At 43.2% G+C, this 25,434-nt stretch overlaps 3 protein-coding genes across 3 annotated transcripts; 1 reads left to right on the plus strand and 2 right to left on the minus strand.

Moving 5' to 3' along the window:
* Positions 1-1,159: 1,159 nt before the first annotated feature.
* On the minus strand, positions 1,160-3,334 carry snrpd3 (small nuclear ribonucleoprotein D3 polypeptide). The gene is made up of 4 exons (XM_036527734.1): positions 3,218-3,334; positions 2,181-2,321; positions 1,753-1,945; positions 1,160-1,368 (listed from the first exon to the last, which is right to left on the minus strand). The coding sequence occupies exons 2-4, from the start codon at positions 2,304-2,306 to the stop codon at positions 1,304-1,306; spliced, it is 384 nt and encodes a 127-aa protein (XP_036383627.1). The 5' UTR covers positions 2,307-2,321; positions 3,218-3,334; the 3' UTR covers positions 1,160-1,303.
* A 561-nt stretch (positions 3,335-3,895) lies between these two features.
* On the plus strand, positions 3,896-8,726 carry gucd1 (guanylyl cyclase domain containing 1). Its single transcript, XM_036527210.1, has 6 exons — positions 3,896-4,178; positions 4,949-5,033; positions 5,573-5,738; positions 6,732-6,823; positions 7,286-7,527; positions 8,048-8,726. Exons 1-6 carry the CDS (start codon positions 4,172-4,174, stop codon positions 8,137-8,139), a joined length of 684 nt encoding a protein of 227 aa, XP_036383103.1. The 5' UTR covers positions 3,896-4,171; the 3' UTR covers positions 8,140-8,726.
* A 1,650-nt stretch (positions 8,727-10,376) lies between these two features.
* Positions 10,377-25,130, minus strand: upb1 (ureidopropionase, beta). The gene is made up of 10 exons (XM_036527770.1): positions 25,027-25,130; positions 23,804-23,975; positions 22,312-22,399; positions 19,932-20,026; positions 19,388-19,549; positions 15,195-15,364; positions 14,755-14,836; positions 13,887-13,929; positions 12,178-12,332; positions 10,377-11,653 (listed from the first exon to the last, which is right to left on the minus strand). The coding sequence occupies exons 1-10, from the start codon at positions 25,128-25,130 to the stop codon at positions 11,570-11,572; spliced, it is 1,155 nt and encodes a 384-aa protein (XP_036383663.1). The 3' UTR covers positions 10,377-11,569.
* Positions 25,131-25,434: the final 304 nt, after the last annotated feature.

The raw sequence follows: 25,434 nt of genomic DNA on the forward strand, positions 1-25,434 counted from the left end.
AATTACCTTATCCAACGGTACAACAACAGTCACCCACTGGGAATCAAACTGGCAAAATTTTGAGTTTGAGTTAAGGCCTGCTGCTTAAGCAGTTTGCCACGCTCACATCTTAAAAGATTTACATTTATGTTTAGTTGCTTAGTAGATGATCGTCTCCAGAGTGACATAGGATGACATTTTTTTCCATTGTTTCACGTTATCCATTCATACAGCAGGGTATTTACTAAGGCAAATTTCATTTAAGGACCTTACCCAAGAGTACAACAGCAACACCCCAGAAGGGCATCAAACCAGCAACCTTTCAGTTACAAGCCTGGTTCCTTACCATGACGCCACATTGCTGCCCAAAAACACTAGTCTACAAATCCATTCCATCCACATAACTGGGTAGATTTAATTTAGGTTTAGATTTTGGTATTTAATATCATTTTACCATCACTTTCTGTGCTCTCAATTTTCTAATATGCATTTGTTCATTAAATTCATTCAGACTGGGGTTAAAAATTCCCAAACCATCAAATGTAAATGTCCTCTTCTTGAAAGCTGGAGTGTATATGTAAATGTGAGAGTCACAGCATGATGTGCTGCTTAGATAATGCACAGGTATGACTCCCAGGTGAAGCACTGCTGTTGTACCCTTCAGCAGGATACTTAAGCTGAATTGCTCAAGCACATATCCAGCTCAATTAAAAGGTGAAATGTACAGTATGCACTATACAGGTTACCTTGGGTATGGGCGTTAGCTAAGCAAATATAATATTACTTATAATAATAGTAATATATTTAATTACTTTACAGCCCTGAAGTAGATGATTGACTCAAAGTCCAAGAGATCCACCACTGTGCCATTTACCTTGTTCACTTATTTCCTGGGTTGACAGGTCAAGTTCTTGCCTCTTGTGATAGCAGAACATACTTTGTGTTTACTTTGCTGGCATGCTCACAAAGGCATACACACTTATTTTACATACTTCAATAGTAAGGGATCCAAAACTCTGGCTGTCTTCTCATTAACATACAAACCCAGACACAAAGCAGCATACTGGAGGATATATGCATTCCAGCATCTATGCAAATACAGTAGTAATACACTGTCAAATGACACAGCTTAAGCAAAATGCAAGTTTGTATAAGAAACAAATTTATTGAGACGTCAAAACAAATTCAAATCTGTTATAAAACATGACTGGCTGCTTAGCCTAAATTCAAAGACTTTCACCTGATACTCTAAACGAATGTCCTCTTCCTTGCAAGAGAGGGGGTTTTAGACAGCTGTACAATGGAAAGGGTTCAAATGTAAAAACTATCGTCTTTTCTGGAAAATATTTCCTCGTCCAATGCCTCCACGTCCACGCCCTCTTGCAGCCACTACAAGGAAGGAAACAGAAATAATTACTATGCAACATGTTATGTACAGGTAGGCAAAAGTTCTGTTGGCAAAGGAAAAAAAGACAAAACAGACAACCAAAACTAATATCTGTATTGAAACTAATGTATCCTAGCAACATATGGCCATGTGCTGGAAAGTTTTCAAGGTCACTTGATCACCAATATTCACTGTGAAAGGCAGGGAGATTCAAGTCTTTCTGTACTTCCACATTTGCAAAATAACATTATGATCTGCTTCACCACTTATCAAAAACTGGTCCAGACAAGTCCACACCACATCCAAACAGCTACAGCCAACATACAGCATCAACCTTTCAAGAGAGGAACCTGACAATCTGATTTGCAGCACAGGTGAGAACTTACCTTGCGCTTTGAGAATGGCTGCTTTGCCCCTTCCTGCTCCAGATCCCTGGTTTTTGTTCTTCATGCTCTTTAGCATGGGTGCATTCTTCAGCATGTCTGGCAAGATCAGGAAACGGATCTTGCTTCCCCGGATGTAGACCTGCTCGAGCTGGGCCACGCGTCCATCTCTGTATGTGACTGTGATGTTCGACATCTTGGAAGAAAAAAAAAGGGTTTTGCTTAAAAAACACAACACGAACAGATTATCTATCAGTGACAAAAACTTGCACTTAGTCTATTTTAATCTATGCAAATCTACCGCATACCCAAACTCTCAAGACAAATTAAAATGATGCTGAAGCACACCTTTGATACAATGCATCAGACAGACAGGTTAAATATTACTGATGTTTATATAAGTAACTCGTAATGGTGTGCGGCCACAACACCTGGCAGTTCATGTTGTCCTCTGCCTCTATCAGTTTCCCTCTGTACACTTCGCCTGTGTTGGTTTCACAGGTCACTATGTGTCCCTCTGCCTCGTGGAGGACTTTGATTGGCACGCCGATGGACATTTTTCACAGGCAATTCTAAAGAAAGAGGAGAGAGCAATAGGACACGGGTGGGTAAATTTGCAGTTCAGCGCGCATAGAAAGGCATTTTCTACTTAAATTTACAAAAAAGTAGCTTTCAGGCAAGTGTCAATTTAAGTGCTGATAAATTTCAGACTTTATTCGTTTTCACAAGCGGTTAGGGAGCATACTGACGCGGCCTCATATGATAAGACGTGGGTCGGTTGTTTGCAAGAATGTGGGTAACTCTGCAGAGTCTGCACAACTCTATTAAATCTAAAACATTTTCATCGTCTTTGTTTTTAACGCTTTCCTTCCTGTTGAGATAAGTTGCATAGCTGGTGGAAACGCTTTGTAAATCTCCGATTTAATGGGATGCTTGCCGATTTCCCAAAGTTACTTAATGAAACGGAATACAAATAACCACTTCGAATATGTACATTATACCGAGGTATCCATGCAACCCGTGAAACGATTGGCCTGTGGACGCAGACAACTGCCTAAATGAATAAAGGTTTTGGCAGTTGTTTTGCAGGAATGGAGTCCTGTATAGCATTCAAACACAGGCTTTCTGGCCCCGAGACGGGCACAGACGCAATATGCAATATGTAATATGCGCGAAGTTTTGAGTAGCTAAGCAATCTAACGAGCTCATGTAAGACTGAATTCAACAAATCGTTCTGAGCATCACAGATGTGATGCCGGGTAATGAAAAAAATACGTAAATGTTAACGACACTAGGGTAGATTGATAGCTAGCTGGCTACATGCACAGCCTGTAAAACCGTAGTAGCCACCATCACTTAGCTAGCAACAGTTCCGCCGGTAGGAGCGACCATCATAATATGAATCTAGCGATCCACTGCTGTCTGATAAAAATATTACACCACATTATATATTCAGCACAGTTCTTACCCCTGGCGACTTCACAGGATGGGTTAGCTATCTTATGGCAAAGAAGCCACTGCTATCAAGTCGGCGGAATAGCGTGCAAACTCGTCCACAAAAGCGTATTTTCCGCCACCCACAATGCACTCGTCGCGGCGGAAGTGAAGAAGTGCTTCCGACATGAACCGGTGCATTCTGGGATTGGTGTTTTTCTCTACTGGATCCTGTCTGAATCTTAGAGAATATGAGCAGGGGTCTGCACAGTGTTGAAAAGTTGGGTGGCCAAAAATCCACTCCTTGATTACCTAGCAAGTTATGTATAAATAATCTGGCCACGAAAGGTATTCAATCAAGGCCATGTCAAACAAATCCTGTGAATTGTTTTCCGTTGTGGTGCTAGCTGCTTGCTAGCTAGCTAGTGTTCCTCGCTGAATAAACGGAAATCTAATGCAGATAGGGTAACATAAGCTGGTATGCTAGCTAGATGTGAATGAACGTTTTACAGAGTGGTCGTAAAAGAAACAGGAACCCCTTTCTCAGATGTTGTGGTCGATGTAATTGTGCTCCCTGACCGAAATCTCGAATCATGATCATTTTATTTAATTATTTGCAGACCTTGAAAAATTCTCTGTGAGCTGCCAAACACGCCCATAATGGGGCGAGGTCGTTCAACCAGATTTCTGTTTGGGGGCAGTGTTGCCGAAATTCACCTTCGAAAGAGGAAGTTGCGCATATTCTCGCAGAGGACAACATTAGTAGCTGGCTAGTCACCCCAGTTACAAGAAGCAGAAAACAGCTGCTGTACAGTTTGTGACAATGAAAATGGGATTTGTGACCAATCAACAAGGACAGACGATGTAGCTCGTTTACAAGCCGACCAGCTCTTTCGCCCATAGACTTCATGAGGTACTCTACGGAATTAGCGGGGAAAACTAGAAGGTTGACCAGGATTAAACAAACGACCAGCAAAAACACCACAGAATGACAGGTAGGACTCCAGACTGATTGAATCAACATTGACTTAGCTAGCCACCTAGATAGATTTTCCAGTTGTTTAGTGAGCAGTGAAACAATTAAAATATTCCAGGAAAACCAGTCTTCATTACAAGCTAACGAGCTAACCTGCTAATTTGCAGTTGCTAAGTTGCAACTGTAGCTAGCCAACCAGGATTTAATCAATGTATATGGACAGGTAGGCAGTTAAGGATGTCAAATCTTGCCGGTGGGTGATCTAGATAATATATACACGTCTTGTTGTATACCCACTATTCTCTTGCTAGCCAGCTAGCGAACCAACTTGCTAGTTGGCCACTGGTTAGCTGTACCCATACGATTTAGCTCGTTACAAACTGACTAAATGCAGTTAATAACGTTGTCAGCTGTTCAACTAGCTACCTAGCTAGCCAACTTAAATAGGTGACAGCTGCGTGACTACGCTTGCATTCTGGTTAGGTCGCTAGCTAAAATAAACAAGCGCAACACGTTGCGGATTGCCAAAGACTGTAACCTTAGTAGGTACCCGAGCATATTCCAATCCTCTCTGAAGTCATACACTTATAGCTATAAATTCACACGACAATATTCCAACACATTTTAGAATATTGTAGCTTGGTAGGAAGCACGGTGTCGGAACGATGTCTGCAGTTCCCCCGTATGACATTTTAGCGTGTCCGACCGTCTTTCATAAAGAAGGTTCAAGATGTCTCAGCGGCAGCTTTGGTCATTTTAACGATTTTCGTGCTTTCTTGACTTCGACAGATGATGTCGTTCTGTTGAACGTACCTGTCATCCGACAGTTGTACCACTGGGACTGTGGATTGGCGTGTTCCAGAATGGTCCTCAAGTAAGTGAGAGCCGCCTTCCTCACACTTAGCGAGACAAATGAAAAATGCACAAACCATCACTCACTACCTTTACGACACAATTTAATATGCGGTTTAACGGTCATCTTGACAACTGACAGCTGGTTAATTAACCAAGACTGTCCCCATCAAACTGGTATTGGCGTCTTTTCTGTTGCTGGGTGGATTTCGGTGTTTCTTCTCAGAAGTAGCTGCTAAAGATTGCACACCATTGGTCTAAATCATGATTCTCAGAAAGTTGGGATTATAGTCTCAAAGTGCAAGAATATTTGGTCTTTGTGCTGGGTGAATATTGTTTGGGTATTCTATGCCATTCAGGTACTTCAGATTAATTTTGTTGTCAAACATAGATTTTTAAAATATAACTATTATTATTATTATTATTATTATTATTATTATTGTTATTATTATCATAAGTATTAGTAGTAGTAGTAGAAGTAGTAGTAGTAGTCCCTTTTGTCCAAGACCTGGAAATGGTAATTTGTAGACGGTTTTGATCACCCTGGATTGTCCTTTGCAGGTACCTTCACCCAGTGAGTGAAGAGGACTTCCAGAATGCATGCTGGGAACTGAAGTTGACAGAGAGCGTTTGGACAATCGACCTGGCCTACCTCATGTCTCATCTTGGAGTCAAACACTGCTTCTGCACACAGACTCTGGGCGTGGACAAGGGCTTCAGGAACCAGGTAGCCGTTTCTGGGCACACCTAGGGTGACAGGTGTGGTATAGTGGGAGTGGAATGAGGCCCATAACCAGCAGGTTATGGGCTTGAATCATAGTTGCAGCACCAGAGCTGTGCTGGTGGAGCAGTGGTTACAGAGGGTGCAAAGATCCTGGGGCATTGTGGCATTTTTTCATTTTGATGCCCTTTATCTTGAGAATACACATCCCCTAATTCAACCCCTGTGCCCTGGGAGGTTGCAGATAAGACCCTCAGTGACCCTTCCCAAATACACAGCTCACTAGCTATTTGAGGTGCGTGATAATTTGGTAGATCTCAGTTTGCTTCCATCATTGGTTACCATGACAGCAAATAAGGACACTGCCTGGATGTGACACTGGGGTTGTGACCTTTAACAAAATACTTAACCTGCTCTTCTAAATGTCACGAGTGTGCAATAAATGAAATGTAAGCTAAGGTGTAAGCATGTCTGCTGAGCAGTTTAATAACGCAAAGCCTTCACAGCCTATCTTTAAAAATGTGATGCAGTGTATCATTGACTATCGGTAAGAGCAATCCCGAGATTGATTGATAGAAAGATTAATATTACGCCTGTGTTTACCAACTCAGAATATTCCTGCGTGACATGCATGTAGACTTTTGGGTATTTTAAAGTAGTCATTTTAAACAGCAGTGAAGAACTCTGATGATTTGTTATATCCATTTTGTGTCAGGATTGACATGGGGGTCTGTTTGAATTGGCCCTACTGAGATGAAGACAGACTGAAACGGGCATAACTGTAATATTAGAGAAGTTGGGCTTTATTTTAACTTTCATCAAGACAGAAGCTCAGCTCCACACCTAAAAACAGTCGTGACGACTTTACAGTTTTGGAGGTCAGTGTGTTCTTAGCAGTATGCAGTTTTTGCAGCTTGTACTTTTAACTGCAGGGGATGAAACATCCATGTTGTCTGTCAGTTGGAAATGCAATCTAACCATTTATCCTTCTTTTTTTAGTCATTCTACAAAAAGCATTTTGATACGGAAGAGGACAGAGTTAATGAACTCTTTCTGAAAGCTGAGAGCAAGGGAGTGGTGGTCAAGAAATGGTATGGCACCGTTTTCCTTTCTCCTGTTGTTGTCCTGTTTAATTTTATAGTAAGAGATGAAAAGATAAAATGAATTTCTATCCTATACCCTTCTTACTGTTACAAGGGCACCTACATTCGGTCCAACAATGAATAATGCACAATGAACTAAGTATATGAGGATCTGAATAGGTTACTTAACAGACCTGCTCTGTAGCCACTCCAAATTTTGGTTGTCCAGAAAGGGAAGTTTGAGGAGGTGTGTGGCTCTTATCCTCACCCAAAGCAAAGACAGCCTTTCCCAGGTAACTCACCCTGAAAGATGGAGACTAAATTGCATGCATGTTGAAATTAATGTCAGGTGTGGTCATCTCATGTATTTTGAAATTCTTTAAAATGTAATAATCATCTTAAATAGATGTCGTTTAAAAAGGCATTGTTTCGTGACCGTCCTGCCCTCTTCTTCCTCCTCCCTTTCCCAAGCTCTGTGACTATCCAGGAGATTCAGAACCACTTGGATCAGGGGCATGTGGCCATTGTGCTGGTCAACGCCGTGGTGCTGGTGTGCGAGCACTGCTCGACCCCCGTAAAGTACTGCTGCTTCCTCCCCGTGGGTCAGAAGTGCTTCTGCAGGAAACCGGAGTACCAGGGCCACTTCGTGGTGGTGGTCGGCTTCAACCGCAGCACCGGGTGCATCTTCTACAACAACCCCGCCTACTCCGACCGTGAGTAGTTCAATCCCCCTGCCCAAGACTCGCTGGCCTTGCATCACGGGGAAAACAAGATACTTGACATATCTGATCTTTGCACATTACACGGTTCATAACACTTGGTGACCTCAGCCCATATTCATGCAGTGTCCAGTTTCATAAAGCTAGACAGCACTGGGGGGCTCCTAGGTGGCTCAAATGGCAAAGTCTGAGCCCTATGACCTGGGTTCAACACCTGTCATGTCATTTGCTGACATTGACCATGAGTCCATATCAGCAGAACAGATTGGCTTCATTGTGCCAGGGATAGGGGTGAACAGGTCAGGCTGGATCCCCCCTATTGCTCCACCTTCGATGCCCTAGGTTCAGCAGTTGTCATGGTGGTGGTGATGATCTTAAATGCATAATTGGTTAGCACTAAAAGCTGGATGAAAAGGAATAAAATAGCAATAACAAAGTTAAAGAGTACTGCCACCCAGCAGGTTATTTCATTTTATCACAAGGCCCTTTTCACAGGTCCTTTTATGTTTGACAGGGGTGTGCTCCACCAGCGTCAGTAACTTTGAGGAGGCGCGAATGAGCTACGGGACAGACGAGGACATTCTTTTCGTCTACAAGGAGAGCTGATTTTGCGGGAACGCCCCAGTTCCACGTCAGACCTCCCCATCTTCACTGTGACAGAGCGGCAGTCGGCCCACGGCAGCGGACCCACAGACGTTACGGCCAGGTAGCGTGATCCTCCTTCGGCTGTCCCCGTCACGGTGGGCAGACACCGGGAACACGTCACTGTGCAATTCCTCACCTCTCCTGTTTCCCCTTCAAACACAAGCCATGTTGTTTAGGTGAAATTAAGGGATAACAGATCGAAAGGTTAAAGCAAACTTTGTTTTGTGAATGAACTGAATGTAGGACAAAAAAAAAGGCGGACGTGACAGAATTGTCATCATTGAGATTTTTTTTATTATATGTTTGTAAGTGTTTAATTAGTGGAAACCATTAACTGACAATGCAAAGTGTGATGTGTACCAGATGTAGACGTCCTTTCCCTGCACATTAATTAGTATAAGGAACGGCCATAGATGTGGGGAAGGAACAATGCTTATTGACTCTCTATGGCAAAACTTTGTCATCGCTTTCCTGGAAGCAGGTGGCAGGTGTGAGGCACATCCATCATGGGTTTGTGTCCTGAATGATTTTATTTGTATTAATGATGGGGGGGGGGGGGGGGGGGGGGGGTGTGAACTATTCTTGATGCAGTTCTGTAAAATGGTAACATGGGCTATCTGTGCTGCTTTTATTTTCCGGAAACGAGTCTTTTCGACTCATTGCGTTCTTTGGGTATTCACCAGGATGATTCTAATAACTTTAGGAAAAGAGGGAGCTGTAGTTTGTTCAATGCCTCAGGTACCATACTTGAAGTCTTTTCCCTTGAGACAACTGTTAAGAAATCAAGGTCAGAGCTATCGGTGGTCTTTCAATGCAATATACCTGGACTTGCAGCTTAAGTAAAAGAAAAAAAATGGGCACCCTGTACTCAGAACAGGACAATACCTCTCACAGACACATCATCACACTTGCACGGCAGTGGACCCAGGACACATGTCCATCCCTCAGTGCTGAATGTCTGTTATGGTGCATAAATGAAAAGGGAAAGGGCAAACCCGGTCATCAAGGACTCAACAGTGTTTTCCGCTTAAAACAAAAAACATTCAGTAGATGCTGATGCTGAATCAGTAATTCTTACAAGCTGCAGATAAGACACTGGTGATAAGCATGAAACTCAGCACTGTTGCACGCCGATGAAATTGTCTCAAAAATACAAGTCACTACTACAGCTTACTGTATGTATCTGTGGCAGTGCAAGTATGATAGGAGTTAGGCCCAGCGTTTCTCAAGCCTAGATGTGGCCATCCAGAATGCGGGCTCAGTTTTGTTCCAGGTGATCGAGCTGGTTAATAGGTTTGATCAGGCTGACCGCTGATGTGGACCGGACATCACTTATCAATTGCGCATATTAGCTGACTGCTCTTGGTTACAGACACAGGTTGTTGACAGTGTGTTTATTTTAACAGAGGGATGCAAATGAATCCATCTGAGCACCCTACAGGAAATTAGTAATACATACAGGTATTCGGCTAAGACTAATTAGTTCGTCAATGGGGCTGGGAACGAGTAATTGAACAACTAATTAATCTCGATTGAGGCAGCTGCACTGAATATGTCTAAGGGCCACACACAAGCAAAATGGATTCAATAATCAGCTTTAATTTATCTGTACACTGGCACGAACATACCTCTAACAGCTTGTGCATTTCGCTGAGAGTTTGCAAGTGCATCAGATGTAGAGATGCCACATAATATTCAGTTTATGGCTCAGCAAAGCCCAAAAATTAAGAAAAAAAAAAAACAATGTTCAGCTGGAACTAAAACGGGAGGACAAAGTGGGTCCTCAGGACTGGGTTTTTGAAACACCACTCTAACCTGGACGTGCTATGACCCGTCATCTATTGTCCGTCTGCAATAATGAATGTAGAAGTCAAGCTCTCTGTATTGCCCAGGCTTTCGTTTCCATTGAGCATCCACCAGCACTGAACTCCCTACACATTGCGCTATGCCTGAGAAGCAGCTAAAACCTAACAGTAACCTGAAATACCTTTTTACATGTTCTTTTGGCGTGGTTTATTTTTCTTTTGTTACAGTTAACTTTTATTTCACTTCACAATTCCATATTTTTTCCTAACTGATTCTAGAATTGCCAAACGTAATTATCATGGCTGTAATTAAATTCCCACACATGTATCAGATTTAGAATTGTAAGGAATAAAAACAAAAAAATCAATATTTATAGTGGTTTTCTAGATGAAAGCTAAACACTATCAAATTCATATTCATCCATTAAAGTATCAGATTGCTGTCATTATATTCATGTTGTATAAATTAAAATAAAACCTGAATATAATAGATGCATATTGCCAATGTTGGTTAAAAATGAATGTCTTAAATGTGGTGTTTGTTCACATGCAATAAGTTCAAGGCTGATGCAAGTGTCTGGGTGCAGGCTGCAGACTTGCAAATAGGTTTGGGACTTATTCCAGGGCTTAGTATTACAACAGAAAGCTAGGAAAATAACTGGTTGTATTTTGGTGGTATCGACACTTGCAGTATCATATTCGTCTGGAGGTGGTGGCCATCATTTTTAAATGTCACTAGTAGGAAAGCTTTTTACCACAGTATGCACCATTCATGATCTTTGCTGGCCAGGGTCAGATCAGGTCAACTAAGGAACACATTAAATACCTGGAAGACTACTTGTACGTATTGATGTAGGAGGCTAATGCGTTAGCATCAGCTCATATGATCAGTTAGGAATGGTTTCAACCCGTGTGGTTCGCAACAAACACAAGATACATGCAAACTGTAGACAAAACATAAAAGCTTCTGGATGAGGAAGACCACTACTGCTGTTTAAAAACCTTTAATCATCTGATAAGGCCCCTTTTAAAAACTGCATTTTGTGGACATAATTTCATGCTGTTTACAGTGCTGCAGTTCTTCAAAAGAAATAAGATACCATGGGTAAAGGTATTGCACTACATTTTTTTAAATGCCATCCATAATGAAGTATTATTCAATGTTGAGTTTAACTGAGATGAAATTCTTTTTTTCCCCCATAATAATCTAGTGGTGTTGTTTACTTTCAAACGATTCCAGCTTGTGCATTTTTGTTAAGCACACAAGGGATGTTTTAAAATGGTAAACTTTATTTTTATGAAATATGAAATTACATTTATGTAATCAATAAAGAAGTATGTTATGTACATTGCTTTGGCAAGAGTGGTTTTGTTCATTGCCTGTGTGTGTGTGTGTGTGTGTGTGTGTGTGTGGGGGGGGGGGGGGGGTGCAACTTCTGCATTATTATATAAACCTATGAAAAATATTCATGTCAATTTCAGTCAGAGGAAGAACAGTCTATGCAGCCATTCCTGTTCTCCAGACACTTTTCCCCATTCTGTGGTCTGTTGGGACACCGGCTGCACTAAAGCGCGATAATGAACTGTTACTCCGTCACAATGTTGGGTTTGAAGTCATGCCGGACGGCTTCGGCGAGTTCCTGAGCGTACATGTCGTACCTCCCTGTCATCTGCAAAGCGTGCACAGAGAAGGCAAGTCAGTGGAACCTACAGCTGAGGCTGAGAGACGCAGCATCACCCAGACATCACTAGCTCCACATCCGCTCCCTGTTCAGATCAGTCGTTACATTCATTTAGTCCGAGTGACCTGTAACTGATTGCCGAATTGCCACAATTGGACCAGGTGGGTTGTGGTCAAACCCAAATAATGCATTCAAAACCTATGAATACAACTCTGGTCAAGTTGTGGTCATTCAATGTCTGAAATACACTGAGCACCAGAATGGAGTGCAAGATGAGGTAGAAAATGTTATGAAAACCCAGACGGGTCTCCTGTGGTAATAGATTTTAGCCTAATACAGCGCTCATGTGCAAATGTGTACAGTTCATCTGTTACGTGCCCAAAATAGACAGACCATGTTTTTTGAAAGGACAAAAAAAGCACAGCAGGGATGCTGTACCGTGACCAGGTCGTACCACAGCAAAGTCAACCTCCGGCGCAGCAACCGCAATGGAAAAACAAGCGACTGCTAACCTTGAAGCTCCACTTGTCACTGATCTGCCGGTTCAGGTTCAGGTCCAGTTCCGCCACCAGAAGTCCGTCATGGGTTCTGGAGAGGCCCGGGGAACGGCTGCCGTCTGGCGCGGCCACATAGCTGGAGCCGTAGAAGTAGCCGAAGTCGTTGTGAGCTGCAAGAAACCGAGACGAGAGGTCACAAGGTTCTCGTAGATCCACGTGTAGCTCCAGACAGCAACAACCCCCTTCAAGAAGGCAGAAGTTTAGGAATGGTGATATAAAATTTTTTACTCTGTACGTGTTTTTAAATTGTAAATTATCAACAATCACTACATTTCTTTGTGGGCAGGCAGCTGTGCTGTTCTGCATATCCTAACAGCCAGATATATCCCTGTCATCTGTCTTAAAGTATGATTCATGGATAAACTACTCAGTATGATTCTCAAGTTCAAGGAGGATTATGAAATAAATGTATGATGTATTTACACATTTTCAGATTTTTTGTCATATGGAAATTACATCCTGGCAGTGTTGAACAGACTTAAAATTGTACATGAGGCTGCATTTCCTGTTCTGTAAATCTCCTGCACTGACTCCTGGAAAAGATATTTGAACCCCACAGTATTCATAAGTCCTTCCCACAGTTGTGGTGTGCGGTAGTGGGTATAGCTGCACAGATTCCCCGGAAATGTAACTCTATAGCTGTAGGCTGCATGTTCTACACTCCGCCTTATGCAATGGTAATGAGCCCTGTGTGGGCTGAGCCGATGTTGTTTTCAACAGCATGACACCTGTTGTCACAGGTGGTGGTGGCGACGGTGATTGGGGGGCTGGGGGAGGGTGAGACAGGAGCTGGCATCCACCTTGTTTCAAGCACCGAGAGAGTCGCCATCAATAAGTAAACAGCAGACAGACAGGGGGGATATTCCTGACAGCCAACACCCGGTACGGCGCGTCCTGATTGGCTCCCGGGGCTACTCCCTGTCCGGGAATGGCCCGTGCTCTCTCATCGATGAACGGACCAATCTGTTCGTCTCCTGGCCAACTTTTTAACTCGCAGCCTTATGCTAAAAATGTAGGCAGGGCCACTGCAGTCAAGGAAATGAGCTTGGATTCCCAAGGTCATCTGTTGTGTGCTTTAGTGAGGGCACTAAACCTGAATTGCTTCAGTAAATGTCTGAAGTGCACACATGAATCACGTGTAGAAGCATAGTGCTAGTGCATAGTGCTTTTGTCTTTTGTAGTTGATGTATTAACAGAGGGTCAAGAAAGAGAAAGTAAAAAAAGTGGAAGAACTTGAGGTTTAGTGATGATATTTTAACAGGGTCCTGATGTAATATTTTGCTAGTATTCCTAAACTATTTTATCCAGAATACTAACTGTTTGGACTGCTGTTATTACATATCCACTCCAAACATTAAGCTTATGAACTCATTTTATCATTCAATGGCAAACATTACAAAAGGTAATGGGATGAATTTGTTGTTCTATTACTGCTTTTATGCATATCATGGCCTTTAACAGCAGTAAATTCTTGAGATGTGTAGAAATATCTACTGCTTCCAGCTGTCTTGCACTGTCTGCTGTGTGGATGTTTAGAAAGGTGCTCCACAGGTGAGGTGATGGTGCTTTCGAGAGATGGGCAAAACATGAAAATGCTTCATATTACAGACTGTTGTTGTTCATGCATAACTATGGAATACCTGACTGTGTCAGGCAACGCTTACCTTTCTTACCATCCCCAGAGGTGAACTCATTCTTGAAATGTTCCTGACGATAGAACAAGGCATATAAGAACAAAATTCATAAGGAATGCATTTCTACACTCATTTCACTGTGACCTTTGTGGCATTTCCTTCCTGGATTAAACTGGTTCTGAAAGATGATTTGACCTGGCAAAGGCAGAAGACCATATGATAGAGAGAGCAGCAGAGGGCAGTATTGAATGCAGCATTCTACATTCATTTCCTAATTCCTCCTTATATTCACAACTGCACCTTTTTCATCTTCCATATTCTCACAATTACTTTGCCGTCTGCCAGAAAAGAATCACTGCCTAATGGCTACCTCCATGGTAGGGTCACACAAGAACTCAGTTTTGTTTTGCTGTTTTGCTAAACATTTTGAGTTAGTCCTTTGCAGGGTTGCTTTAGAATGGAACTTGAAGAGTACTAACTTCATTTGACTACTGTAGCAGCTGAGCATAACGTGGAACTAATTTTATGGACCTAATTTTTATGTTTTGCATTTACGCTGGGAGAGCCTTCAGCTGGACATACTAAGCACACAACAAGTCAGTGGCCCTTACAAATCTCATTCATAAATGCTTGGTCTGTCCAACAAAACATTTTCCCCGGGTTTTATTTTCTCACAGGGCTACCCTTCATGTCTATTTAAGGATATGATTGGGAGTCTTCGTTATCTTAAAATGACTTTCCCAGATGCAAAATATGCATATTTGCAGCCCTTTGAGGGAAGCCAGGAACCGGACCATGCCAGGGACTGTGTCAGAGATCTGTGGAGGAGGACTAAAACAGCGCCGGGGGGGGGGGGGGGGGGGTTTGGGCCTGGTCCCAGCACCGAGCCCCTACCCACCATTCCAACCCGGTTGATGGCGCAGGTGAAGCAGTGGTTGGCAATGGCTGCGTTCCTCGCCTCGATGGGCCACATGGGTTCACTGCAAAGTCAACCACACGCGACCACAAATTAGCCAAATTAGCCCCCGCGAGCCAGGGTCCACTCCCAAACTCAGTACTGTCAAAGCACAGTGCTGAAATTACTTAGTCTGAATGTTCTCTCTCTCAGTATATCACACATATGCCCAGGCTTTCAGCACGTACGTTACTGTCACGAGGGTAAATTTTGAAAACAAACAATTCAGCCGAAGCATGAATTTTTCAAAAGTTGCAGACACGCAGCTGACATAAACAGGATGTTTATTCATGTGGATTTTCGAATAATCTAGATGAAACGTTTAGGAATGACACACTCATTTCCATGAATATGATCATCGCTGAGAAATGCAGTTTGCCCACCTGAGCTCTCCCACGGTGGCAGAGGGGTTGAAGATGATCTCGGCTCCGTTCATGCTGTACATGAACCAGTTGAGGGGGTGATGGCGCCCGTAGCAGATGTTGACCGCGATCTTGCCGAATTGGGTCTGGAACACTCGGTGACCCGTGTTTCCCTCCATGTAGTAGGTGGACTGTTTTGCAGACGTGAGAAATAACACGGGCTGATACTGGCATCACGAGAAAGATTACATGTCAGTAATCACGTACATGACCATCTTCCTGCCCTCTAACCTTGGGAATAAATAAGGAATAAAACTAAGGCCTCTATTCAGTATATGCAGTGTACGTTGCCATTTATCCTTATCTTTGTGAATAAATTTAATTAACTGTAATGTTTTTTTTCATGGGGGGAGGGTAGTTAGATCCACTGCAGATGTTATACTACTGGTGTAAAGCAGATAAAACAAAAGCAAGTTACATTCAGACATCATCATTGTGGTTAGATTGAATGGAGGCCTTTGTGTAAATCTTCTATGTCATTTTACCTAAGTATTGGCAAATTAATCAAAATAAAGGCACGAGCTTGCAATCTTTGGCACTTGAAGGATGATCACTAAATGTCAGAAAGTCTACAAATGGCACTACAGCTGATAGGAGGAAAATAAATGTTTTGCAGCTGCGAGTTTGAGAAATGCTCGCTTGCCTATTTCTCAGTGTCGCGTGGACGCTGTCAAAGTGAGGTACCTTATTCATCAGAAATATTTACGACAGGCACTGCCAAAGTTATCATTGAGCTGGGAAGAAGCGGAATTTATACAGAGTGTGGGGGCGATAACTACAACCAAGACAACACCAATGTTTTATTCTATTTAGTACGCATTGATGACGGATGTCCAGAATTTGGACATATCAACCACACAATAATGAGCATGTGCATGCACACACACACACACAAATGCACACACATTTTCTATAACAAAATATGGCATAGTGAGCCTTTCTCATGCTAGTCTCAAAAATAGCCATACCGTAATTGTTGACTGATACATATCAGTGTAGAGCAATAAAAGTGGTCAGCACATAGGATTTATGTGTTCATAAATTTATCATTCCAAATGTATTGTCATGTAGCATGAGATAAAAATATCTCAGTGAAAAACATGTACATGTACAATACAGTAAGAATCACATACGGATCATTGGATACATACAAACTTTTTTTTTAGCCATCTCTCTCAGGGTTTCAGGGTCTTTGATTTGCATCCAGAACACTCGGTAATAACTGCGGTACTGTGACCAGGAGCTGTGTGTCATTGTATGAACAAATGAATGCACGGTCGGGGCGGAAGAGAAGAGGACGGCTCTGAATGGTCCAATTAGAACTGTGTCGTGTTCATAAAGGATACGGGAGGCCTTGCTATATTGACAAGGGTCTCGTTGGCCTGGCAGAAAACTCTGTGTTTTGTGAGGTGAAGTTGTGAGTTCAAGAACAGGGCATCATGGATTTGTCATAGTTAGTTAGGCTGAAGGCTGAAATAAATATATTTATGGAAAAACAGGCAGCGCAGGCATCTTAATAAGGGCTTTTCCCATTGTTCATTGTAGATGCGGCCACACTCAATAAAACACAATTCTTGCGCCTTTCTCCCCCTCTCTGTCTAAAAAAAGCAAGACCGCTTCAAACTATTACCTTTAATGGGTCATCAGTCTGGAACCGAGGACCATGACTACTTACTATTCAAAGGCTGAAGAGGACACTATTCATTTGATTGTATACTGCGTTCTTCCATCATTTCTGAGTTGTACACTTACATAACTCACCATGACCTGTATATTCAATCCAAACAGGACAAAAATGTACAGGTCATCGATTATGTTGCTGTCTACACAAGACTGTCCATCCGAAGGAGATACACATCATATTCACTGCAAGGCCATCTGGTTTGTGAAGACCTGATAACCTGTTCAGTGCCTGAGAGAATCTGGCTCACAGCAGATTGCCATAATGGTATTTTAAATAGAAACAATTACTTCTCTGCACAATTTAGACAGCATGTTTTTCTCAAACTGGAATAAAACAAGCATGAGTGACACAGGAAATCCTCATTAGATTCCCAGACCACATGTCCGGAGTCAGTCTCTTTTGATCTCTTTTGTAGTGCCATGAATGAATGGGAGTTTGTGCTGGACAACAATTAAGAGTTTCAAAATACAAATATCACAAAAGGCGGTATTCAGACAACATTTGTCATTAACTGTGACTCATAATTAAACAGTAAAGTTTTAATTTCATTCTTCCCAAACACAGTATGGGGGGTTCAGGAATCACAAAAATTAATTCAATAAATCCTGTTAGTATGTGAGGGAAAGTAATTTATTAACTTTATTAACTTCCACTCACAATTAAAATATTGAAGCTTTAATTTCATTCTTTGCAAACAGTGTGGGGAGTTAAGCAATCACAAAATTTAATTAAATCCTGTTTTTAGTGTGAGAGAAAGTAATACCTGGCATGTATTTGTTAAAATTAAAAACAAGTGATTGACAAATGCTCTAATAATACAAAGGACTGAGAAGGTAAAGAAGAAAATTATCTCGACCAAGAGGGCGGGCGCATAAGGCAATCTGAACAGTATCAGGGTATAAAATGCACCTGTGTGGTCACAATGTACCAACCTTTCATGCATAGATTATAACTGTAGTTGGGACATGCTTTGTCAATCACCCAAAGCACTCTCTGGGGACTCAATGTTGTGAGATGTGCTAACGGCCAACAAATCTCTAACACTGACCTTACAGACATGAAAGGCCATTAACACTTACAGCACAAGGAGGCGCATGCCTCTTCAAAAACAACCACAGGAGCATCAAGTCTGACAACCTTAACCAGAGGCCAGTTGTGCACATGGTTACAGGATTAACTCCAAGCCGGGAACAGCCTTACAATAAGCCCCAGATCCAATTTCATGCAGGATAGTGATACGTCTAAAATTAATCTACAGGTGGTAGTTTTAGATGTCACGGTAATTATCATCACAACAAATTATTTACAACAAAGGAATAGGCAAGGAATAAGCTGACAGCAGCCTGGTGTCACGGGCCAGATAAATACTGACAGTGACAGCATTAGTGGAATTATGCTTTGTCATACACCTTTGATTAACCCTTTGGCATCTTTTATGAATTAGGGGCTTTGCGGCCAATGCTGTTGCCGCTGCTGTAATTCCGTGATCCACAGCAGGCCAGCTTTTCCTGGAAAGGCGGGGGACCGGACTTTTCCCAGATGGTGTGTTTATGTCAGAGCATCACAGGCACGAAGCGGCACCGGATGAATGGAGGGAGGCAGCAGAGCACGCACAGCGCTAAGGGTAGTCACTGACCCCTCTGGTCTCACAGCATGCGTGGACATTTGATTTTTTTTTTTTTTTTGTTTGTTTTTTTTCTGTATGGTTTTTCCCATTTTTCATGTGGAATCAATCGTACATTAAGCTCGCGTCACCATGGAAACCTCTGTGCAGAAAGACAGGGCACAGCTAGTGCAATCCTCTGATACATTCGCACGCCACCCGGTGCAATGAGGAGGCCCTGGCTGACCTACGCACCCCTGTCCCCAAAGGAACAAAGCCAATTTCCTCTGCTGCTGCGGGCTCCCAGTCATTGTCAGTGAACGACATGGCTGGCTTCAAACCCAGGCCATACATTTTACAACACAGCGAGTCCATACTGAAAGCCCTGTACTACAGATCTGCCTATCAGTCGACCTATGTCTGATTGCCAGTGAAAGGAAGCCCTTACCTCACTTAGCATGCAAGCAGGTTTGAATGAGCCAAGGCTGTGCTGTTACCTGTTGTCTGCACTTACTCTCTGCTGTTGTGGTAAGAAGCTAGGCTCATAACTTAAAGGTTGCAGGTTCAATTCCAGCGAAGGCCACTGCTGTTGTACCCTTGGTCAAGGGTACTTAACCTGAATGGCCTCAGTATACATCCAGCTGTATAGATAACATGAAAGCGATAAGCTATATAAGCCACCCAGGAGAAGAGCGTCTGCTAAGCAAGTGCCCTGGCAATGCAGATACACCTCACAGCAGCCAAAGCTGGTACAGTGCAGCCTTGAGAGAAATACATCACGTCTGCTGCACCCAGCGTATGTGAGTGTTCTGTGGTTTCTGAAGCAAACAGAAGGCAGCACACTGAGGCCATCAACACTACACAAACCTCGTTGAAGTCGCCCACCCGGGGAATGTGGTTCTTGCGGGTCTTGCCCAGCACGGTCCCCGAGTTTGAGACCACGACTGCCGTGTTCCACAGCGTGCCCCCGTGGACCTCGTCCCGCTCCAGAATGGGCGACACCACCACCATGTTGTACTTCTTCGCCAGCTACAAAGTACAGGCAGACAGTTATGTAAAGGGCAGCAGTGTAGCATAGTGGTAAGGTTAAGGTTGCTGGTTCGATTCCCTGGTGGAAGACTGCGGCTGTACCCTTGGAAAAGGTACTTAACCCACAACTGCCTCAGTGAATATCCAGCTGTATAAATGGATCAAATTGTAACCTATGTAACAGTATCTGGTAAATGACAATAATATAATGTATTACACAACTACATTCAATTATACTTTATTACAACTATGATACAATATAATAACATAACATTAATAATAAAGCAGTATATTCATTTGTAAAATGGTGAACAGGCCACCCACCATGTTCTTTCATTGTTGTACTCTACCTAACATGACCCTTTGAACCCTAAACTCTCACCTCTTGGCAGAAGCGGGTGGTCAGCCCCTCTTCGGCGGACTCTGCAAACTCTGTCCAGGGTGCCTTCTCCCGGGTACAGAATGCAAAGGGCATGGCTGTGGGCGGCAAAGTGAATCCACCTCCAGATAACTCCAATCCATCCCTGAACACCCCAGATAACTCCAATCTCCTGCCGAACCCCCCAGATAACTCCTATCCACATCTACACCCACCAGATCACCCTAATCCACCTCTAAAACCCCAGGATCACTCCAATCCATCCCTGAACACTCCAGGTCACTCTAATCCACCTCTAAAACCCCATGATCACTCCAATCCATCCCTGAACCCTCCAGATCACTCCAATCCACTCCTGAACCCCCCAGATCACCCCAATCCACCTCTACACCCACCAGATCACCCTAATCCACCTCTAAAACCCCATGATCACTCCAATCCATCCCTGAACCCTACAGATAACTCAAATCCATCCCTGAACCCTCCAAATCACTCCAGTCCACCCCTACATCCTCCAGATCCCTGATCCAAAGTTGTGTTTTTGTCATACAGCAGACCTCATGTGATTATGGCCAACAAAAACTAGCACAAATTGGGTAAATATTTCTGAGAATGTCATCTGAGAATTAGATGTAATTTGTCTGAACAGTACAGTATTTGGCAGGATGTCAGATTTAAGATGTTAAACCAATTTAACATTTCATAAAGGTTTCATACTGGTGGTCTCTCTGTCTCACTATTTACTTTTTATATACGATGCAATTATTCAATTATCTCTTGTTTAACATTTTGACTATACTCCATTTTTGCAACACCACTATCGTGCACAAAACACTGCTCCATGATTGGGCTGGACCAATATAGCAACCTAAATGTGAGAGTATTTTAGGGTAATAATGTAGATTTCATCTTGAGCATCTCCATTTTAGTCTAACCTGTGCCCTAAGAGTAGCTGCCATTTTAGTAATGTTCCACTCTTATCAAAGACAGTGTCCAACTTATTCTACATTGTGCTGATGAAAGAACACATCAAAAACTGCTCATGCTGACCACATTCACCACCAGAATACCTCACTTGTCTGTTAACATCAGATATTTAAGCCCTAGAAAACAACAATTCACCATCCAATACACACTCACAAACAGAGCTGCCTTCCAAACCCCGGCTATAAAATCAGCTCTGAAATATAGCTCTCACGTCCATAACTTCAGCCAGCCCCGTACGTCTCCAGAGACAGCAGACGTTTCATGACGGCCGTGACACGGAGCATCCACACACGCTTGCTGCTCCATTTCTCAAGGGTGGTGGGGTTGCAGGCCTCTGCAGTGGGAATTTTGGTTCGGATTGGGGGTGGGGGGGTGGGGGTTGCTGGGACAGAGCAAGAGGAGCACAGGTCCCCATTTCGTCAGGGTAGGCTAAAAATGTCTTCAAAAAGCCAAAGCAAACAAGAGAACGGATCTGGCCTGCTTACACGGACGTGTCTGACACCACTTTTGGAGACAGAAACATTCTGCTGTGATGCACACCCAGGGCAATGCATACTAGATCATGAAATGTTCCCATCCCTCCCCCACCCCCAACTGAAAACAAGGGTATACAATTATTAGCGATTCCTGGCAAACAGGGTGCTGTTTTTAAAATGGCAATATTAAATGAAGCAATGATATTATTTATAGTCGATCAAAATAGATTGGAATAAATTTTCATAGCAGGGCTGTACAGCTCAGCAAGTGTAAAGTGCATCCTAATTGCCTGATGAAGCCCTATGGCAGCATAGTGGTCTATCTGAAAGTAGAGGAACACGTTCTAGGAAATCACCGAAACTGCATGTTCCCAGCTGCTACCTTAGTGAGCCAGGATGGCATGGGAATTAAACTACATATTTGAGTGGTGTTTGAATGTCAAGAATTTCCTTGTTTGGGTCTTTTGAATGTGTGACATATCCTTGTTTGGGGTGTTAAAACATAAGGCATCTCCTGGACTGTGATGTTTAAATGGCGGGGGGGGGGGGTTGGGGGTGAGATAACTTATCGAATGTGTTCATGTGTTTGTTGTGTTAACGGATGATCTGTGATTTAAGCCATGTATGTGACTAATCTCCTTGTCTTGCTTGAATGTAAAGTATCTCCTTCTTGGGGAAGGGGGGAGGTTACTTTATATAACCTGTTTATGTGTTAATTGAATGACCATGCTCTTCACCTTGCCTCTGTATCTTAAAGAACAGAATCAGGGAGTCATTTTTTATTCCTTCTGAATAATGCCAACTCTGAATTTGTGTGTGACAAGCTGATAATTAATGTTGCTTTACTAGAAAAAACCGAACGTGTGATTGGTTTATTCGAAGGAAAGGCACAGAGAGACGGGGGGGGGGGGGTTACTCACTCCAAGCCTCCTGAAAGCAGACAATGTTCACCCCGCAAAGGGCAGCCACCTCCACCATGTCGGCCACCCGTCTGTGCAGGGCGGAGATCTGCACGGAGGAGATGCCGCAGTGAGCCATCCATCTCAGTGACCTCATAACCGCACACGTCTCCCTCTCTCCTCTGTCGCACTCCGTCTGACTGCAGCAGAGGCTAATCAAAGGCCACTCTTTTGCATTTAGACAGAAAACTGCAAATTGCCTCTGCTGGCAGACCCTTCAGGGACGCCACATCGGCGCTACGACAGGGTTCGGAGTAACTGAACGTTATACTCACAACCAAATGTTGGGCTACCAAACAGGACTGATAACTGAGTCATTGCCATGGAGCCAAATATGAAACGCTCCAACAACAAAGAATATTCATGAGATCAGAGGAGAAAAGCACTCATTCTTACCGGGTCACACTACAAACCGTAATAAGACTGTCATGCTACTGTGTCCAAGCAGAAAGAATCACCTTACTTTACGAGGGACTGAACTGGCCAAGTCATTTTTGAACGAAACACATCCACCACCACTGCATGCTTTGAAAACCAGCAATTACACAGGACAGCTGAGGACGGAGTCTCCGAGCTGAAGGGCGTGGGGACAGGGCTGTAGGGCTCCCATTTTCCATTAAACCGAGATCACGATAGGGTAACATCCCCCCTGGAAAGCGCCATTACATGGTGTTGGGAACATGGTTACCTAAGAGTTTGTTTGGAACAAGCTGACACACAAGGTGCATCTCACCTCACAAAACCCAACAACACAGCTACCTCTTTACCTACCCATTTTGTCTATTAGCTATTATCTGACTGTTCCTTTTTGCTCAGAAAATAAGGCCCCCCCATCCGTGAAATTCAATAGGTTGATTTCTATCATGGTCACGACATTAAATGCCGCGGATTTGCTTTCAGTTGCAAAATGAGAACGTTAACGCGTTCTGTACACAACATGAGAACTCAAGGCATGAGGAACAGGGGTTTTGCAGGTTGTGTGCTTCTTTATGTGCGCTAACAACCACGTGTCACAGACCCCCAAAAACCTCGCCCCAGCATTTTGGCATGGGCCACAGAAACCCTGGTGTTTGAGAATGCAGTAGTCTCCATTACTGTGCTTTCAGGTGATCACACATTAACAGAATACAGAGCACAGAGGGCTGTATAATAAACCTTCTTCTGTCCTTTACAGAGCACTAAATCTAACCATTCAACCATATACAGTAGTGAATCATTTGAAATATGCCCAGAAATCCAGCATAATACACCAAAATTTGGGCTTAAGCATTATTTAACTATTCAATATTAAACTATACTTCAGTGAGTATTAAACTTGTTCAGGGTACTTAATCACTGACTTAAACGCACTGCCAGGAAGCCCCTCATGTCCTGTAACAGCAGACCCACTAACAGTTATAAAAAAAAAAAAAACTCCTATCAAGGCTGCGGCCACCCATCCTTCTTATGCTACCTGCTCCATAACAGGGGCATCAGTGGGCAGGACGATGGCGTTCTGGATGAGACCCACGCGGACGGCGCGTGGCTGCCTGAGCTGTTCGCGCGCAGCCTCGAACGCGCACCCCTGCAGCTCGAAGTTGCGCTCCGCTGCAGCCTCCACTGCGGACTGCGGCAGCTCCAGCTTCCTGTAACGAGGGAGAGCAACTTTCACCTCCCCCCGCAACGGGCACTGCGCTGGCAAAGGGTAGAACTGAGATGCTGGTGTCTTTTATGCAACGATTTTAGTTGCTGCTTTTTAAAGTGGGTCCTGGTTTGATAAATATAAAACAACTGTTGTTGAAACAAAGGTTATTCTTTCTTGAGGTTTGAGGTCATCCGTTCTCTCTTGCAGACAAGGTAAATAACAAACGTTATCACAGGTTCAACTCGGGGATGACACTCGCAGCGTGGTGTAGTGGTCAAGGCGTTGGTCTTATAATTCAAAGGTTACACGGTTAGAGCCCACTCCTAAGCAGCTCCGTGTTGTTGTGTCCTTGGCCAAGGTGCTCAGCCTGAATTGTTTCAGTAAATATCCAGCAGTATAAATGGATAACGAATATTTTAAGATAAACTGATCTGGATAAAATATAAAAACAAAAATATACAATATCTGACGTTATTCAGTCGTAAACACTCTAGCCATGCTGAGAGAGAAGTGATTTTACAGCAAATACGCGAGATCTGCGAGAGCACTCCGCAACCCTGAATCACTGACAACCAGGGTAAATCCAATTGTCGCTACACAACACAGGTTAACACAGTTGAATGGCCTTTGTGAGATCTGACACGGATCAAAGTCCGTTGGTATAAATAATTGACTCCACAAAGAACGACAAGGTATCAGAGTTTAACTAAACTGATTCTGTACAAATAATTTGCTAGCTACTGGGCCTTCATTTATATTTTTAGAGTTAACGCTACTATTTTCAATATAGTTTCCCTGCTATTGTTACGTGTTTTGCTATTAGTTGGCAAACTGAACAAATTAGGCCTACTGTACGTGACCTACTTATGTGGATTCTCTGAGCACTTTTAGTAGTTCACTTGTAGGTTAGCCATAACACCACCATCTTAATATAGTACAGTTATCTCGGCGTATTTATGACACAAGTTTAGCGTATGGCACTCTGGGACTTGTAGTGTATGCAATACACGCGCTGAGCGGAGTGTTCAACTGACCTTCTTGTTACTACTTACTTCGCGCCATTCCCGAACAATATCCTCCTGACTTCCTTCAGCTCTTCGGGAGGGAGATGCGTTTCCAACGTCTTTTCCAAAGTTTCAAACTGTGCCGCAGACATTTCCAAACCTCTTCGATTTTACCGGAGGAGGTAAATGGATTTGCTAGCTAAACCGTACGTCTCTCACGGGCTAATCAGGAGGGGCGTCTTGGCATGTGCAACCTCATCTCAGTATCAGCAGTTTTACCTCCCCCTCTAACTATTGGTTAAGGACATCTACCAGCGAACCTTTCCCCGCGGTTGCATAAACTTGAATATCTATGGCAAATCTATGAAAATGTCACCATTGCGAAGTTGTATAGGAGCACTCTACGGCAGTCTTCGTCTTTCAAAAAAGTTCCAAATCACATGTTAACGTCTACGT

Source organism: Megalops cyprinoides, chromosome 4 (assembly GCF_013368585.1).
Source record: "Megalops cyprinoides isolate fMegCyp1 chromosome 4, fMegCyp1.pri, whole genome shotgun sequence".
NCBI lineage: Eukaryota > Metazoa > Chordata > Actinopteri > Elopiformes > Megalopidae > Megalops > Megalops cyprinoides.